Source organism: Balaenoptera physalus, assembly GCF_965194825.1.
Source record: "Balaenoptera physalus genome assembly, chromosome: 3".
NCBI lineage: Eukaryota > Metazoa > Chordata > Mammalia > Artiodactyla > Balaenopteridae > Balaenoptera > Balaenoptera physalus.
The window spans coordinates 68,446,165-68,466,103 of record NC_138890.1 but is presented as its reverse complement, the minus strand read 5'-3'; the positions used below and the strand labels follow the sequence as shown (position 1 = coordinate 68,466,103).

Genomic DNA, 19,939 nt, shown 5'->3' with positions numbered 1-19,939 from the left:
TTTTATTTTAACCCAAAAGTTGATATTTCTAGATACTAGTCCAAAGTCTAGGAAATCCAGAAACTGCTAAGGTTTACTTATTCTATGCTAAACTTATATAATATTTGGAAATTGCCAATAGACTATTATATGCCAGATTTAGCATGATGTAATTCAGTGAAAGGGACTCAAGTGAAAAGAGGAAAAACACCAAATGTTTCATTTTTCATTATGACTCAGTGCAGGATAAGGAGGAGCCAAAGTGGGGGGAAAACACACACACACACACACACACACACACACACTTCCTTTTCCATAGGCACAGTTTTAAAATTCAACTCTTATTCCTCAAATTTTCAACCTAAATGATGTAGAGAAATTTTTTTCCTTCCTACTTTATAATGACTCTTAAATTTTCTTTGATAGTTTTTAATTGCTACACTTTTTTTAACTGTTGCCCTTCTCAGAATTTCAGACAAAATCCTATGAAATCTAATCAAACTAAGTCACAGTCTTCCAAAAGTTAAAAAAAAAAAACCCCAAATAGTAGATTAAGTTAAAAGTACAAGCTTAGTCCTTGCTTCATTCAAATAGTAACATGATCAAAACATACTATAGGAACAGTAATCAATATTTTTACAAAGAAAGGTATACTGTTATTAAAAATCAGCAATTCACTGATTAATTAATTCAGTGTTTTACTGAATTTATTTCCATGAAACAGCTAATCTGGCATTCATATTATTATTTCAGAAAGCTAGCTAAAACATTAGAAGTAGACTGATTTGCACATTCGCAGGGAGAAAAAAAGCCTGACTATGACTTCTCAGTTTCATTCAGATCAATCTAAGTTTCATTCAGTATCCCCAGGCAAAGTACAGTACATAATAGATACTCAGTAGACATTTCATAAATGACTAAGTGTAGTTGTACACCTATTTTAAAACTAAGATTTCAAAATAATTAAATACAAATAAAAATTCTAGAGTACAGAATACTATATCTCAGCACTAAAGATCCTAAAAATGTTCAAAAATCTTAGATAGAAACATGTTTTAAGTATTTTTACTTTCCTCCCTTTCACTGTAGTGATTTTTTTCTTTTGTATCAACAAGCAAAAGGGCTCAGATAGTTTTTGACAACAAAACTCACCAAAAATGTTGGTCTTTACAGTAAGTGCAAGATGAGTATTATTCCTCAAAATTTCAAGGGCCTTCACAAACGTTATATTCTCAAAGTTTTGTCCATTTACTTCCATTATCTTGAGAAAAGTGTTTGAAAAATACAAATTAAGACAAAAACAGTATTAGTTATTTCTGCAATCTTAAGTTTAATGGTGAAAAAATAAAACTTAAATAAAATGCACCTATGTGTGAACAATGGTTATCTCTGTGAGTAGTGGAGTTACTATCTAATTTTTTTTCTCTGTATTGTGGTATTTTCCTAAATCTCTACTATAAACATTTTTTTTTAAAGTTCATTCCCTCTGGGATCATACTAGAAAAAAATTTTTTACAAACATAATGTTTTATATATGAAGGAAAATTTTTAATTGTGTCAGATCAGCTCATAAAAATTATCACCTGTGTGTGTATGTACAAATTTTAGTGAAGTATTCTAAATGCAAATTTACTGCATTTGAAAGAGAGATAAATTCATTTAAAAGTGGTACTTTAAATGCATCTAATATCATTTCCTGCCGCTGACTGAATCAGGCAGTCAAAAAGCAACAAGCACAACTGTGATGGGGTCTTGTTCCATTTGACACTGCTGATCACTCACATCAGGGCTTCACAAACTTGGCTGCACCTCAGGATCATCAGGAAGCTTATTCAAAAGTACTAATTCCAAGGAAAAAGGATAAAGAGATAAACACAATGAGAAAAAAAGGCAGTACAGAGGACAGATCTCAAGGACTGACACAAAGATTTCAAAAGGATAAAAAAGAGTGAGAAACAAAATATTAGGAAAAGAAAAAGAAAAAAAAAAATCACAGAAGTAAAATCCCCAGAGTTCAAAAAAGTCTTCAGTCTACATACTGAAATGGATCATCTAGTACCAGGCAAATAAATAAATAAATAAAGAGATTAAAAAAAAAAAAAAAAAATCCCATGAAAATTCTGAATTCCAAAGACTTAGAACAGAGACTCTATAAGGATCACTGTGGGGGTTGGTGGTGGCGGGGGGGGGGGGGGGGAGGAGGAGAACCAGAGGTACCTAGAAAAGAAAAATAAAGGATGGTTTGGACTTCTTTTGGGCCACACTATGTGATGTGATACTTTTCTGTGACTTCAATGTTCTGAGGGAAGAATGACTGTGATAAAAGATTTTTACACTCCACTGAACAAAAAAGTATCATCAAGACATGTAAGGACACAAAGTTATAGTACTCATTTACCCTTTTTGTAAAAAGTACTAGACAAGGTACTAGAAGTACTAGAAGACAATCGTGAGATAAAATAATGGGGACATATTGGCATAGATGAAGTGGAGGTGATCAATGAAATCAGTAAGGCAGGTGCAAATATCTAAATGATTGTTAATAATAATCTTATGAAACTTAATGCAAATGTCAAAGTACTCTTAAAACAGAACATCCATAATGTTAAAAAAATGACTTATAATCTAGATCTAAAATCTCAGATAATTTCAACCATACTTGGGAGGACTGAGGGAAGAAGTAAAAACATGATAAATTTCTCTCCTCTGTCAGGAATGAAACCACTGGATTTTTCTTTTTTTTTTCTTCCTGTGAAGAACGAGATTCTTAAATATGTTTACCAAAAAATACTAGAACAATAAATATAATGACTCCAGGTTCCTTGCTACTAGATATTCTTAACGAGTAGTCTGAGTAAGGTCCAGAAATCTCTATTCTATAAAACTCCCTTAGGGGAAGAAGGGTATCGTTAAAACTTTATATAAGAGTTTCTTTTCTAAAATTACATCATTTTTTAAATTTTAAAATATTTTATTACGATATACGTTTTACTTATTATGTGAGAGTTTCTTAACCCCTTGCACTATTAATATTTGGTCTGGATAACTCTGTTGTGGTGGCTGCTTTGTCATGGGGTGTTGTAGGCTCTATAGCAGTATCCCTGGCCTCTATCCACTAGATGCCAGTAGTAATTCCCAAGTCATGACAATCAAAAATAACTCCAGACATCACCAAATGTCTCCTGAGTGACAAAATTACTGCTGGTTGAGAGCCACTGTCCTGAAGTGTAGACCTTTTCATAATGTGAATGCCCTCTTTTTTTTGGCCTTGTGGCATGCGGGATCTTAGTTCCTTGACCAGGGATCGAACCTGTGCCCGCTGCAGTGGAAGCATGGACTCTTACCCACTGAACCACCAGGGAAGTCTCTGTGAATGCCCTCTTAATTTAAAAAAATGACAGTATGGTTTGGTTAAAAGTAAAATAAAGTCACATTCTAAATGAATGTGTGAACAAACCAAAATTTTTAAGTGGAACAAATTCAGCTTCCCAAGTGATTCAGCTAGACGAGAAACCACTCTTTGGTGTACATGAGAATTATCTAGACTCTTTGGTGTGCATGAGAATTATCTAGAGAGCTTTGTTCAAAATACAGATTTCCAGTCTTCATCTCTGCAGAATGTGATTAATATGATTACTAAGACTGAGGTGGGTCTAGGAATTGTATTTTTTAGTAAAAAGGCTGTCCATAATCTCATTTTTGAAATATACTGTTCTATAGTTAACTAATGCCTACATGGAGAGAATAAATCCCTATCAACTTACTCCCAGTGTCTCCTTCCTTTTCCTAGTCCTTCAGCCAGCTCACTCTGCTTATGGACGTAGTTCTGTTACCATATGAACATTATTTAAACCAAAACCATCATTTATGGTAATCTTAGGCCACTTAGAGTAAGGATAGAAGTGCTAACTCCTTTACAACATGCAAGGGTAGGGTGCTAATTCTCATATGGATCTTTCTGGAATACTGTGAAGTTGCCAACTGATAGAGCTTCCTAATCCTTGGAGAATGTGCAGGACCATTCAGGTCGATAGTGGCCAGACTACCATGCTATTTCTGGATGTACTATATCAAATTTACCATTAAAAGTAATGGATATATGACAAAGACACTTTTAAAATAAACGATTAAAAAAATACTACCTCTAAAAAGAAGCTTAAAAAATACTTCCTGAAATTTACCATGCTTACTTGAAGAAATATCAGATGAGGAAAAAAGTAGCACACCTATTACTTTTAAAAAGGCTTTAAGTGGTTGTTATTTACTTACCTGATCACCACGTTTCAGTCCTGCATCAGCAGCTTTGCTACCAGGTTCTACACCTTCAACAAAAATACCAAATGCCTTCTCACTTCCTCCATTTAGGCTGAAATGCAGAGGGGACTCCCGGGAAGCCTTTTGCAGTACAACCTGTCTCCACTTAGCCTTTGCAGCACAGGCAATATTCAATAACCGGAGATGACCATTCATTTTCTAGAAAGTAGAAAGGGGTAAGGTATATATAAATGTATATATTTATTCCTATAGGCTTTTAAAAATCACCTAAAATTATTAGAATTAGAGCTATATTTAAAATATAGAAGAAATAAAGAACATATAAATAGGGGTAAATAAAACTGAAGGAGGGAAACATTCCACCCTAGAGCACTCTCAAGAATAAGATCTCTTAAGTGTCCGTCATCAGATGAATGGATAAAGAAGATGTGGCACATATATACAATGGCATATTACTCAGCCATAAAAAGAAATGAAATGGAGGTATTTGTAATGAGGTGGATGGAGTTAGAGTCTGCCATACAGAGTGAAGTAAGTCAGAAAGAGAAAAACAAATACAGTATGCTAACACATATATATGGAATCTAAGGAGAAAAAAAAAAAAGGCCATGAAGAACCTAGTGGCAAGATAGGAATAAAGACACAGACCTACTAAAGAATGGACTTGAGGATATGGGGAGGGGGAGGGGTGACATGTGACAGGATGAGAGAGTGTCATGGACATATATACACTACCAAATGTAAAATAGATAGCTAGTGGGAAGCAGCCGCATAGCACAGGGAGATCAGCACGGTGCTTTGTGACCACCTGGGGGGTGGGATGGGGGGGGTGGGATGGGGAGGGTGGGAGGGAGGGAGATGCGGGAGGGAGGAGATATGGGAACGTGTGTATATCTGTAGCTGATTCACTTTGATATAAAGCAGAAACTAACACACCACTGTGAAGCAATTATACTTCAATAAAGATGTTTAAAAAAAAAAAAAAGAATAAGATCTCTTAATATGATTTTTTTAAAGTTTCTAGAAAAGGTTAGAAAAGATTTCAAAGTGATGTCTCATTTAGAGAGGGATGACAAAAAAAATTTCTTCTTCATTTTCTGAACCTTACTAATACATAATCTGTTATTACCATCTTGCTTATCTCCTGGCTGTTACATAAAAGCAGAATCTTTTTAAACCCTTATTTAAAACCTTAAAGGACTTGAACCACCTTCCCAACATTGTCTAACATTCAAAGACACATTCAAGTCTCCATCTCTTCTAGAAATATTATTCTTATATTATTTTAGATCTTCCTTAAACTTAGTAATATTCTAACTTTCAGGTTCTAATATCAGTTTAATATTTAACTATTCTCAAATAGTGTACTAAGTAAATCTCATGTCTATAACAAGAAGCTAAATTTTTTTCAGGGTAGGAACCAAGTCTTACACCTGTTGTGATCCTATATAACAGCTTGGAGTATAAAGTAGAATTCAATAAATACTTGATGACTGACTTGATTACTGGGGAAAAAAATCCCATGATTGTAAGGCAGTTTCTATTTTCCATAAGCCCCTTGAATATTTACATAGCCAGCACTGGAAGAGCCTCTATGGGCCTCTTAATCAAGTTCCCTGTTCATTCCCCCCATTTCACATAGAGCAGATGTGCTGCTGAAAAGGTTACAAGGAACCAAGAGGTAAGGAAAGGGACAAAAAAATCTGCCAATTTCCCCCTCTTTATTCAACTTAATCCACTTGTACTATATGAGTAATAACAATGGTTCTTGAAAATTTGCTATGTGCCAGGTTTTGCTGGCAGATTCTTATGTTTATTAACTCACTAAAATCCTCACAACAATCTCAACAATCTATAGGCTACTGTCCATAAAATAAGACAACTGAGGCATATAAGGTTGGACAACTTGTCCAAGTTCACATATCCACCAAGTGGTGAAGTCTGAATGTTAATTCAGGCAATCTGACTCCTGAGCTGCATTATTATTTACTTCCTAAAATTTCAAGTTTCTTGGAGCAGACAACCCAGTTGCAGTTCAAAGTTTTAAATCTAATAGGGAGAACAAAATGGATTTATAAATAGCTACCATGAAAGTTAAGAAGACCTTGAGGGTATTAATCATAGATAGGTGTTGTATATTAAGAACAAGTGAAATCACATGCAGAAGGGAGACAAAGTCTAAAGTAGATCTGATAAAGTATGTGTATTTGTATGCCTAAATCAGTGAAGACTGTGGAAGAAGCATGATTTTTGTTTGGGCGGAAGTAGCAGAGGATGAACAGAAGTCTAGAATACAGATTTGGAAGTTCTCAGAACAGGCAATCAAGACACAGGAGAAGATGAAAGCTGTTCTGAGTTGCTATTCTTCGGGGGTGGGGTGGGAGGTTGGTAAGAATCCCTAAACTCTGAAGAAGATAAAATTCTTCTGAGCCTTACTGTATCTTCCAGATTTTTTTCAAATTCCTCCAGAAATCGAGTCATAGCAGGATCACCTTCAAAATCATTAAAATGATTATTTACCCATAATAATACAATCCGTGTTACCTGCGGAAACATGGAAGAGGCAGCGTACGATTATACGAGAGGCATTCTTTCTGCAAAAGTAGGTTCCAAACGCATGTCTTAAACCGAGGGGGAACTGAGCTTTATGGCTAATCCCTTTGCCCACCTGCTCACACACAAAAGGCTCATTCTAACAGAGAGGCATGTCTTAGTTTGAGCTTTTGCTTCCTTACGTACACAAGTAACAGAGAAAGCCAAGACTCTGCCTTCACTGAAAAAACAAGGCTGTATACTAACATGTAAGAAGTACATGCGATGTATATTTTGGACAGTATCTTAAAACACAAGCCTCCAAGAGCAGGCAAATGTCAAAAGTGTTTCTTTAGCTGAGAACATGTTTCACCAAAATTATAATAAAAATCTGAAACTTCCTTCGTAAATACTGTGTATTTTCAAAGTTGTGAACTGATTTATTACTTTGTGCCACAGATTAACAGAAAAGTTAAAAACTAACAAATGGAGGTTGAATTAAATAATGTGTCTACAGGGAACTCTACTCAGTGCTTTGTGGTGACCTAAATGCAAAGGAAATCCAAAAAAGAGGGAATATATGTATATGTATACCTGATTCACTTTGCTGTACAGCAGAAACACAACATTGTAAAGCAACTACACTCCAATAAATATTAATAATAATAAAAAGCTTCTGAATATTAGGAAAAGACACAGGAGCCAAAATAAGATCAAAAGAAATAAGCCAGAGAATTTTCCAAAATCTAAAAAAAAAAAAAGGAAACAAAAAGTGCCTAACAATAAGTAATTTTAAGTCATATACTTTTAAAATTGTGGTAAAATACACATAAAATCCACCATTTTAACCACTTTAAAGTGTACAATTCAGTGGCATTTAGCACATTCACAATTGTGTACAACCGTCCCCACTACTAGTTCTAGAACATTTTCATCACCCCAAAAGAAAACCCCATTCCCAATAAGCAGTCACCTCCCATTCTGCCCTCCTTCCAGCCCCTAACATCCACTACTTACTTGCTTTTCTGTCTCTGTGATTTGTCTACCTGGATACCTCATACAATATGTGATCTTTTATCACTGGCTTCTTTGTCTTACCATAATATTTTCAAGGTTTATGCATGTTGCAGCATGTATCAGTATTTCATTTTTTTTAATGGCTGAATAATATTTCATTGTATGGCATACCATAATTGTTTATCCATTCATCAGTTGATGGACATTTGGGTTGTTTCCACTTTTTGGCCATCATCAATAGTGCTGCTATGAACACGACTTACAAACTTTTGTTTGCACACCTATTAGCTCTTTTGGATATATCCTTCAGGAGTAGAACTACTGGGTTACACAGTTAATTCTATGTTTAACTTTTTGAAGAACCGCTAAGCTGTTTTCCACAGCAGCTACACCATTTTACATTACTATTAACCAATGTATGGGAATTCCATTTTTTCCACATCAACACCCTTAAAATGCTTGTTATTTCCTCTCCTTTTTTTAAGTCATCTTAGTGGGTGTGAAGTGATCAAAACCATCACTGTGGTTTTGATTTGCAATTTCCCTGACTAATGACATTGAACATCTTTTTCATGTGATTGCTGGCCATTTACATATCTTCTTGGGAGAAATGTCTATCCAAGTCCTTTGTCCATTTTAAATTGTATTGTCTTTTTGGTGTCGAGTTGTAAGAGTTCTTTATACATTCTGGATACTAGACCCTTATCAGACATATGATTTGCAAATATATTCTCCTATTCCATGTGTTGTCCTGTTTTTCCTGATAGTACCTTTAATGTAGAAAAGGTTTTAATTTTGATGAAGTTCAATATATCTATTTTTTCCATTGTTCAAGGTTGTGCTTTGGGTATCATACCTAAGAAACCATTGCCTAATCCAAGGTCATGATTTTTTTTCACCCCTTCTTTTCTTTGAAGAGTATTATAATTTTAGCTCTAATATTAGGTCTCTGATCCATTTTGAGTTAATACTGAATATGGTATAAAGGTCAAACTTCATTCTTTTACACATGAATATTTAGTTGTCCCTAAATCATATTTTTGTTCATTCTCTAGCATGCCTTTATTTCCTCAGCAACCTAAGTAACTACATATAATTTCAAAATCAGGGGGAAGGCAAGCCTGTAGTTTTGGACACTTGAGTTTCCTAGACGATAGAATTCCACAGTCCAACTACATCTAACTTATTTCCCTTAAAGTATAACTCAGAAAGATACACCAGGCAATTATTATGGCCCTCCTTTTATTTTTCTTAAAATGACTAACTTCCTACCTGTTACTGAGGTAGTTTACTGGTAGTAATGTACCAGTAGCTGAGGTATCACTATTCTTTCCATGAGAAGTACAAACACCCCATAAAATAAGGTAAGATAATCTATTTAAAACAGCAAACAATGTTTAATGCAAAAAAAAAAAAAAACCAACAAAACTCAAAGCTAGATTAAAATAAGTTACAGCAGTGATAAATTAAGGTCAAAAAGATAAACTGTTTTAAAATGATTATAAAGTCTTTAACTCAAAAATCAATGTATTTCTAATTCTATTTAGATTGTTTCTAAGCCCTCTTGAAAAAATTTACTTGGTGAATATTCTTTCTAAACTATTAAATGACTTTTAAATGTTTTATTGATCTCCTCAGTAACCACCAAGTATTTTGATAAAGTGTAAAAATATTATCATCCATCTTCTGAATTTATAGCTACACCACAGCCTGCTTTCAGTTTTTGCCTTTTAGAAGGCAAAATATCCACTTTTAACATGTTATTCTGTCATAAAAGTAACCAAGCAGAGATATGTCTATACTGACTCACTAACTTTTTAGGCGAACTGAATCTTATCAAAATAAACATTTAACTTGTCAATTGCAAAAGGTTTTGGGGGAATAAAATTTAAAAGTTAAAATCACTTTCATGCCTTTTATAATTATAAAACCAACCTTATCCCTTAAGCTGTCAATTTTAAACCATTCCAATAGTTTGGTCCCAACATCCAAAGGACTTTCAAGAAATGTTCTGTAAGTTAATAGGAAATCTTCTATATAAGTTGGGTCCACAATGGAATGCTCTTCTATTAAATGCATGATGAGACGCTCAGGTGTTGCCTAAAAAAGAAAAATATAGGAAGAATTAGAAAATAAACAAGTAGCTCAGGAACCAAAGAACTCCTATTGATTACTTCCTTTTGTAGCCACTCTATTACAAAGTCCTTGAAGTAAAGTTTCACCTTTAAAACCCTCAGCACTTGGAGTAGGTAGTCTCTCTAGGTTGTAGTCCACCATCACCCAGAGGTTTAGAGAGAGAAAAGGCAGAGGAATAAACATGCACAACAGCATTTACTCGGCCATAGCAGTTTTTATTGGCATTTCATCATAGGAACGCAGGGATAATGTAATGACTGTCGCGAGTAAAGAGAAGGAAGAGGTAAGAGTTAAATTAAAGAAGTAAATAAATAAAGTTTTCTTCCAAATTTAATCATCCTTAAATTCTCTTCTGTCCCAGGCTATAGGAACAACATAGCAGCTCAAGATAGCTTGTTTTATTGTTGTTACTTCCTGGAACAGAGGTTTCCTCTTCTATGGTTTCTCCATTCTAGCTCACCAGAGGAACCAGAAGTTCTATAAATAGTTTTTACATTAACTCAGAGTTTAACTGCTTGCCTGTTTCCCAATTTATAAAAAAGAATGCAAACAACATTTATCTACTGCTCCTTCTTGAGCTTCTGAATCAATGTTAAACTTTATTACCTTAGCAGCATTTTCAAAAATGGGTACACAAAACAAATACAGAAGTAAACCAGATGTTAAGCCAAATATAAAAACCAACTGTTGCCCATAACCTCAAATTTCAATTTGTTGCATTCATCCAAAGAATTTCACTGGCCAGAATTATTGCATAGCAAACATAGATTAATACTAGCAATGTTCTTATTTAAGAATTTATTAAAAAATAAAAAAGGGTACCCCACTGCTAATAAGGTATGTAAATCATTTCTCTAGAAGGAAGTCAGAGGAAAGGCTCTTCGAATTACCTATTTAAGGGACAAGACAACCACAGGTCATTCTTATTCTTCTCCCACCCTCCAAAACACTCCAAGAATACCAAATTGGGTCTATCATTAAGGCAAATCACAATCTGAGGTCACTTAAATGCGGTTCTTAGATCATATATAGCTAAGTCAGGGGTGGAAATGATCAACATGTTAAAGAAAGGCCATTATTCTGATTAGCTAAATCACTGAGGCAGGATCTCTGTGGAGACTAGGCCATATATTCAAAACTGTATTTAAAGACAAGTCCCTGGGACTTCCCTGGTGGTTCAGTGGTAAAGAATCCACCTTACAATGCAGGGGATTCAGGTTTGATCCCTGGTTAGGGAATTAAGATCCCACATGCCGCGGGGCAACTAAGCCTGTGCACCACAACTACTGAGCTTGCACACCTCAGCTAGAGAGCCCGCGTGCCACAAACTAGAGAGCCCACGCACTCTGGAACCCGTGCACCACAACTACAGAGCCCACGCACCCTGGAGCCTGTGCACCACAACTAGAGAAGAGAAAACCCGCACGCCACAACTAGAGAGAGGCCCGTGCACCACACGATGATACCACTTGCCGCAATTAAGACCCGACGCAGCCAAAAATAAATACAATAAATAAATAATAAATAAATCTTAAAAAAAAAAAAAGACAAGTCCCATTGTCATGCAGTGGCATGTTACCAAACTGCTCACTAGCATCCAATACGGTGGATGCTGGGTGACAGGGTACGCAGAGTGGGCGGGTGAAGGAGATGGCTGGCATGGTAGAGGTTGGTTATGATGAGCAAATAAGTAAATATACAGAGCATAACAAGAGCCACTGTTGGATAAAGTATTTACAAGTAGGGGAAGGAAAAGGCTACCAAAAACTTTGTGGTATAGTACTGGAACTGGGAGTACTGGTATGAACTCTTGACTGTTATCAACAGATAGACAGATATAAGAAGATACAAGTGTGTATGAATTTATAGTAAATAAATACATATATTTCCTACCTCTGTCTGATGAAAAGTTCTAGAAGCAATGACACCACAGTAGCAGTGAACAGAGTGCCCAGATCCTGGTTTTTTAATGTTGTTCTCTACTAGAAGGATACAGGGCTCTCCAGAGAAATGTCTGATTCCAAAGCAGGGGCAGTAAAAGATGAGCCTGGAACATCTCGTTTTGCCAGATAATAATGAAGCTCTCAAAAAATGATGGGGACATGTCAAAAGGATACAGGAATCAGCCTTAAGAGAGTCCCACTGGCCAAATCTGGGACAATCTGACGATCAGAACAACACTGATGGTAAGGGAATACAATACATGAGACCATAACAATATAATTAAAGAGGGGAGGATGCTCATTCTTACAGTAGAATGACAATAAATGTAGAAGAAATAATGGAAATAGAAAATCACCATTACAGGCAGGAGTAGTCAATCGAAGTAAAGACTGGTGGATAGAGGTTTGTAAGACATACTGACACTATCCCAGAACATCAATGCTCCAAATGCTCATCAATTACAAAGGGTAAAATGGTGGCTTTAAGTGAAGAAACTTCACAGACAGACACCAAGAGGACGGGGTGATTAAGGTTAACTTCACTGGTGGTGAGATAGGTTGACACTGTATGCTCCCTAAAATGATGCACTGAGAAGAGCACATTATTTCTGTGGAATTCCTGCCTGGAAAGCATGACTGTAGTCTGGGCATGAGGCAACACCGAATAGATCTCGTCTGAGGGTCATACTACAGACTATAAGGGCTGTATTCTTTAAAACTGCTGAGAGGAATTGGGTGTCATGGGCAGTGCTTCTGCGCACCGCCCGTCAAGCTGAGGTGTCGGCATCGGCATTTCCCACGAGAAATTCTGGTCTGAAGTGCAGGGCATGAGGCCTCCAAACGTGGCCCCCTATGAGCAAGTGGAACTAGACTGAGCACAGAGGAAAAGAAAAATAGATGGCATATGGACAGCAGCAGTCAGCTCTACCCACCACCAGTCCCTCCCATCAAGCCTCTTAGATAGCCTCAACCACCAGAGGGCAGACAGCAGAAGCAAGAAAAACTACAATCCTGCAGCCTGTGGAACAAAAACCACATTCACAGAAGGACAGACAAGGTGAAAAGGCAGAGGGCTATATACCAGGTGAAGGAACAAGATAAAACCCCAGAAAAACAACTAAATGAAGTGGAGATAGGTAACCTTCCACAAAAAGAATTCAGAATAATGATAGTGAAGATGATCCAGGATCTCGGAATAAGAATGGAGGCAAAGAGTGAGAAGATGCAAGAATGTTTAACAAAGACCTAGAAGAATTAAAGAACAAACAGAGATGAACAATACAATAACTGAAATGAAAACTACACTAGAAGGAATCAAGAGCAGGATAACTGAGGCAGAAGAATGGATAAGTGACCTGGAAGACAGAATGGTGGAATTCACTGCTGCGGAACAGACTAAAGAGAAAAGAATGAAAAGAAATGAAGACAGCCTAAGAGACCTCTGGGACAAAGTTAAATGCAACAACATTCGCATTATAGGGGTCCCAGAAGGAGAAGAGAGAGAGAAAGGACCAGAGAAAATATATGAAGAGATTATAGTCGAAAACTTCCCTAACATGGGAAAGGAAATAGCCACGCAAGTCCAGGAAGCACAGCAAGTCCCATACAGGATAAACACAAGGAGAAACACGCCGAGACACACAGTAATCAAATTGGAAAAAATTAAAGACAAAGAAAAATTATTGAAAGCAGCAAGGGAAAAATGAGAAATTACAAGGGAACTCCCATAAGGTTAACAGCTGATTTCTCAGCAGAAACTCTACAAGCCAGAAGGGAGTGGCAAGATATACTTAAAGTGATGAAAGGGAAGAAACTACAACCAAGATTACTCTACCCGGCAAGTATCTCATTTAGATTCGAAGGAGAAATCAAAAGCTTCACAGACAAGCAAAAGCTAAGAGAATTCAGCACCACCAAACCAGCTCTACAACAAATGCTAAAGGAACTTCTCTAAGTGGGAAACACAAGAGAAGAAAAGGACCTACAAAAACAAACCCAAAACAATTAGGAAATGGTCATAGGAACATACATATCGATAATTACCTTAAACATGAATGCATCAAATGCTCCAACCAAAAGACACAGGCTTGCTGAATGGATACAAAAACAAGACCCATATATGTGCTGTCTACAAGAGACCCACTTCAGACCTAGGGACACATACAGACAGAAAGTGAGGGGATGGAAAAAGATATTCCATGCAAATGGAAATCAAAAGAAAGCTGGAGTAGCTATACTCATATCAGATAAAACAGACTTTAAAATAAAGAATGTTACAAGAGACAAGGAAGGATAATACATAATGATCCAGGGATCAATCCAAGAAGAAGATATAACAATTATAAATATATATGCACCCAACATAGGAGCACCTCAATACATAAAGCAACTGCTAACAGCTGTAAAAGAGGAAATCGACAGTAACACAATGATAGTGGGGGACTTTAACACCTCACTTACACCAGTGGACAGATCATCCAAAATGAAAATAAATAAGGAAACAGAAGCTTTAAATGACACAACAGACCAGATAGATTTAATTGATATTTATAGGACATTCCATCCAAAAACAGCAGATTACACTTTCTTCTCAAGTGTGCACAGAACATTCTCCAGGATAGATCACATCTTGGGTCACAAATCAAGCCTCAGTAAATTTAAGAAAATTGAAATCATATCAAGCATCTTTTCTGACCACAATGCTATGAGATTAGAAATTAATTACAGGGAAAAAAACGTCAAACACATGGAGGCTAAACAATACATTACTAAATAACCAAGAGATCACTGAAGAAATCAAAGAGGAAATCAAAAAATACCTAGAGACAAATGACAATGAAAACACGACGATCCAAAACCTAAGGGATGCAGCAAAAGCACTTCTAAGAGGAAAGTTTATAGCTATACAAGTCTACCTCAAGAAACAAGAAAAATATCAAATAAACAATCTAACCTTACACCTAAAGGAACTAGAGAAAGAAGAACAAACAATACCCAAAGTTAGTAGAAGGAAAGAAACCATAAAGATCAGAGCAGAAATAAATGAAATAGAAACAAAGAAAACAATAGCAAAGATCAATAAAACTAAAAGCTGGTCCTTTGGGAAGATAAACAAAATTGATAAGCCATTAGCCAGACTCATCAGGAAAAAGAGGGAGAGGACTCAAATCAATAAAATTAGAAATGAAAAAGGAGAAGTTAACAACAGACACTGCAGAAATACAAAGCATCCTAAGAGATTACTACAGGCAACTCTATGCCAATAAAATGGACAACCTGGAAGAAATGGGCAAATTCTTAGAAAGGTATAACCTTCCAAGACTGAACCGGGAAGAAATAGAAAATATGAACAGACCAATCACAAGTAATGAAATTGAAATGGTGATTAAAAATCTTCTAACAAACAAAAGTCCAGGACCAGATGGCTTCACAGGTGAATTCTATCAAACATTTAGAGAAGAGCTAACACCCATCCTTCTCAAACTCTTCCAAAAAATCGCAGAAGAAGGAACACTCCCAAAATCATTCTATGAGGCCACCGTCACCCTGATACCAAAACCAGACAAAGATACTACAAAAAAAGAAAATTACAGACCAATATCACTGATGAATATAGATGCAAAAATCCTCAACAAAATACTAGCAAACAGAATTCAACAACACATTAAAAGGATCATACACCATGATCAAGTGGGATTTATCGCAGGGATGCAAGGATTCTTCAATATACGCAAATCAATCAATGTGATACACCATATTAACAAATTGAAGAATAAAAACCATATGATCATCTCAATAGATGCAGAAAAAGCTTTTGACAAAATTCAACACCCATTTATGATAAAAACTCTCCAGAAAGTGGGCATAGAGGGAACCTACCTCAACATAATAAAGGCCATATACGACAAACCCACAGCAAGCATCATACTCAATGGTGAAAAACTGAAAGCATTTCCTCTAAGATCAGGAATGAGACAAGGATGTCCACTCTCACCACTATTATTCAACATAGTTCTGGAAGTCCTAACCATGGCAATCAGAGAAGAAAAAGAAATAAAAGGAATCCAAATTGGAAAAGAAGAAGTAAAACTGTCACTGTTTGCAGATGACATGATACTATACATAGAGAATCCTAAAAAGGCCACCAGAAAACTACTAGAGCTAATCAATGAATTTGGTAAAGTTGCAGGATACAAAATTAATGCCCAGAAATCTCTTGCATTCCTATACACTAATGATGAAAAATCTGAAAGAGAAATTATGGAAACACTCCCATTTACCACTGCAACAAAAAGAATAAAATACCTAGGAATAAACCTACCTAGGGAGACAAAAGACCTGTATGCAGAAAACTATAAGACACTGATGAAAGAAATTAAAGATGATACCAACAGATGGAGAGGTATACCATGTTCTTGGATTGGAAGAATCAACATTGTGAAAATGAGTATACTACCCAAAGCAATCTACAGATTCAATGCAATCCCTATCAAATTACCAATGGCATTTTTTACGGAGCTAGAACAAATCATCTTAAAATTTGTATGGAGACACAAAAGACCCTGAATAGCCAAAGCAGTCTTGAGGGAAAAAAACGGAGCTGGAGGAATCAAGACTCCCTGACTTCAGACTATACTACAAAGCTACAGTAATCAAGACAATATGGTACTGGCACAAAAACAGAAACATAGATCAACGGAACAAGATAGAAAGCCCAGAGATAAACCCACGCACCTATTGTCAACTAATCTATGACAAAGGAGGCAAAGATATACAATGGAGAAAAGACAGTCTCTTCAATAAGTGGTGCTGGGAAAACTGGACAGCTACATGTAAAAGAATGAAATTAGAGTACTCCCTAACACCATACACAAAAATAAACTCAAAGTGGATTCGAGACCTAAATGTAAGACTGGACACTATAAAACTCTTAGAGGAAAACTTAGGAAGAACACTCTTTGACATAAATCACAGCAAGATCTTTTTTGATCCACCTCCAAGAGTAATGGAAATAAAAACGAAAATAAACAAATGGGACCTAATGAAACTTCAAAGCTTTTGCACAGCAAAGGAAACCATAAACAAGATTAAAAGACTACCCTCAGAATGGGAGAAAATATTTGCAAACGAATCAACAGACAAAGGATTAATCTCCAAAATGTATAAAGAGCTCATTCAGCTCAATATTAAAGAAACAAACAACCCAATCCAAAAATGGGCAGAAGACCTAAATAGACATTTCTCCAAAGAAGACATACAGATGGCCAAGAAGCACGTGAAAAGATGCTCAACATCACTAATTATTTTTGTTTTCCCCTCTCTGGGATCGTAGATGATATTTACTTTGTTCTTTTGATACCTATATCTGTATATATATATATATATTTTTTTCCAAATAGGTGATGAGAATTTATTTATTTATTTTTTAACATCTTTATTGGAGTATAATTGCTTTACAATGGTGTGGTAGTTTCTGCTTTATAACAAAGTGAATCAGTTATACACATACATATGTTCCCATATCTCTTCCCTCTTGCATCTCCCTCCCTCCCACCCTCCCTATCCCACCCCTCTAGGTGGTCACAAAGCACCGAGCTGATCTCCCTGTGCTATGCGGCTGCTTCCCACTAGCTATCTATTTTACGTTTGGTAGTGTATATATGTCCATGCCACTCTCTCACCCTGTCACATCTTACCCTTTCCCCTCCCCATATCCTCAAGTCCATTGTCTAGTAGGTCTGTGTCTTTATTCCCGTCTTGCCACTAGGTTCTTCATGACCTTTTTTTTTTTTTTCCCCCTTAGATTCCATATATATGTGTTAGCATACTGTATTTGTTTTTCTCTTTCTGACTTACTTCACTGTGTATGACAGACTAACTCCATCCACCTCACTACAAATACCTCCATTTCGTTTCTTTTTATGGCTGAGTAATATTCCATTGTATATATGTGCCACATCTTCTTTATCTATTCATCCGATGATGGGCACTTAGGTTGCTTCCATGTCCTGGCTATTGTAAATAGAGCTGCAATGAACATTGTGGTACATGACTCTTTTTGAATTATGGTTTTCTCAGGGTATATCCCCAGTAGTGGGATTGCTGGGTCGTATGGTAGTTCTATTTTTAGTTTTTTAAGGAACCTCCATATTGTTCTCCATAGCGGCTGTATCAATTTACATTCCCAACAACAGTGCAAGAGTGTTCCCTTTTCTCCACACCCTCTCCAGCATTTATTGTTTCTAGATTTTTTGATGATAGCCATTCTGACCGGTGTGAGATGATATCTCATTGTAGTTTTGATTTGCATTTCTCTAATGATTAATGATGTTGAGCATTCTTTCATGTGTTTGTTGGCAATCTGTATATCTTCTTTGGAGAAATGTCTATCTAGGTCTTCTGCCCATTTTTGGATTGCGTTGTTTGTTTTTTTGTTATTGAGCTGCATGAGCTGCTTGTAAATCTTGGAGATTAATCCTTTGTCAGTTGCTTCATTTGCAAATATTTTCTCCCATTCTGAGGGTTGTCTTTTGGTCTTGTTTATGGTTTCCTTTGCTGTAACATCACTAATTATTAGAGAAATGCAAATCAAAACTACAATGAGGTATCACCTCACACCAGTTAGAATGGGCATCATCAGAAAATCTACAAACAACAAATGCTGGAGAGGGTGTGGAGAAAAGGGAACCCTCTTGCACTGTTGGTGGGACTGTAAATTGATACAGCCACTATGGAGAACAATATGGAGGTTTCTTAAAAAACTAAAAATAGAATTACCATATGATCCAGCAATCCCACTACTGGGTATATACCCAGAGAAAACCGTAATTCAAAAAGACACATGCACCCCAATGTTCACTGCAGCACTATTTACAATAGCCAGGTCATGGAAGCAACCTAAATGCCCATCAACAGACGAATGGATAAAGAAGTTGTGGTACATATATACAATGGAATATTACTCAGCCATAAAGAGGAACGAAATTGGGTCATTTGTTGAGACGTGGATGGATCTAGAGACTGTCATACAGAGTGAAGTAAGTCAGAAAGAGAAAAACAAATATCGTATATTAATGCATATATGTGGAACCTAGAAAAATGGTACAGATAAACCGGTTTGCAGGGCAGAAGCTGAAACACAGATGTAGAGAACAAACATATGGACACCAAGGGGGGAAAACCGTGGTGGGGTGGGGATGGTGGTGTGCTGAATTGGGCGATTGGGATTGACATGTATACACTGATATGTATAAAATTGATGATTGAAAAAAAAAAAAAAAAAACTACTGAGAACGTGAATAGGGAAAGACTGTTCCTGGCGGAGACTTAAGTGACATGACAACTAAATGAAACTGTGTGCCTGGATGAGATTCTGAACCAAAAAGGAAAAAAGAGCCATTGTTGGGATAGTTGGTGAAAATCTAAATATCGTCTGTGGACTGAATGGTTTTACTTTATCAATGTACATTTCCTAACTTGAAGGTTTCTATGGTGTTTATACAGGAGACTGTTCTTGCTTTTAGGAAATACACAATGAAACATTTAGGAGTGAGGAGGCATCACATTTGCAGATTGCTCTCAAACGGTTGAAAAAGACTGATGATAATGGAGAAAATGCAGTGAAATGTTAACAGTTGGGGAATCTGAGTCAGGGTGTTCTCTGTACTGTTCTTGCAACTCCTCTGTAAGTTCGAAATTACAGGGCTTCCCTGGTGGCGCAGTGGTTAAGAATCCGCCTGCCAATGTAGGAGACACGGGTTTGAGCCCTGGTCCAGGAAGATCCCACATGCTGCGGAGCAACTAAGCCCGTGCGCCACAACTACTGAGCCTGTGCTCTAGAGCCTGCAAGCCACAACTACTGAGCCCACGTGCCACAACTACTGAAGCCCATGCGCCTAGAGCCTGTGCTCCACAACAAGAGAAGCCACCGCAATGAGAAGTCTGTGCACCGCAACGAAGAGTAGCTCCTGCTCGCCACAACTAGAGAAAAGCACGCGTGCAGCAACAAAGACCCAATGCAGCCAAAATAAATAAATAAGTTTGTAAAAAAAGAAAAA

The 19,939-nt window shown here is 36.6% G+C and overlaps 1 protein-coding gene across 11 annotated transcripts in view; it reads right to left on the bottom strand.

Annotated features, from left to right (window-relative positions):
- RAPGEF6 (Rap guanine nucleotide exchange factor 6) overlaps positions 1-19,939 on the bottom strand; it is a 247,099-nt gene that overhangs the window by 66,557 nt on the left and 160,603 nt on the right. For all 11 annotated transcript variants that reach the window (XM_082457818.1, XM_082457826.1, XM_082457821.1 and 8 more), the window contains 4 exons: positions 9,739-9,903; positions 6,691-6,798; positions 4,249-4,452; positions 1,132-1,240 (listed from right to left, as the gene is read on the bottom strand). In XM_082457818.1, the coding sequence (XP_082313944.1) occupies positions 1,132-1,240; positions 4,249-4,452; positions 6,691-6,798; positions 9,739-9,903 (586 nt within the window). The remainder of the gene's footprint in view (positions 1-1,131; positions 1,241-4,248; positions 4,453-6,690; positions 6,799-9,738; positions 9,904-19,939) is intronic.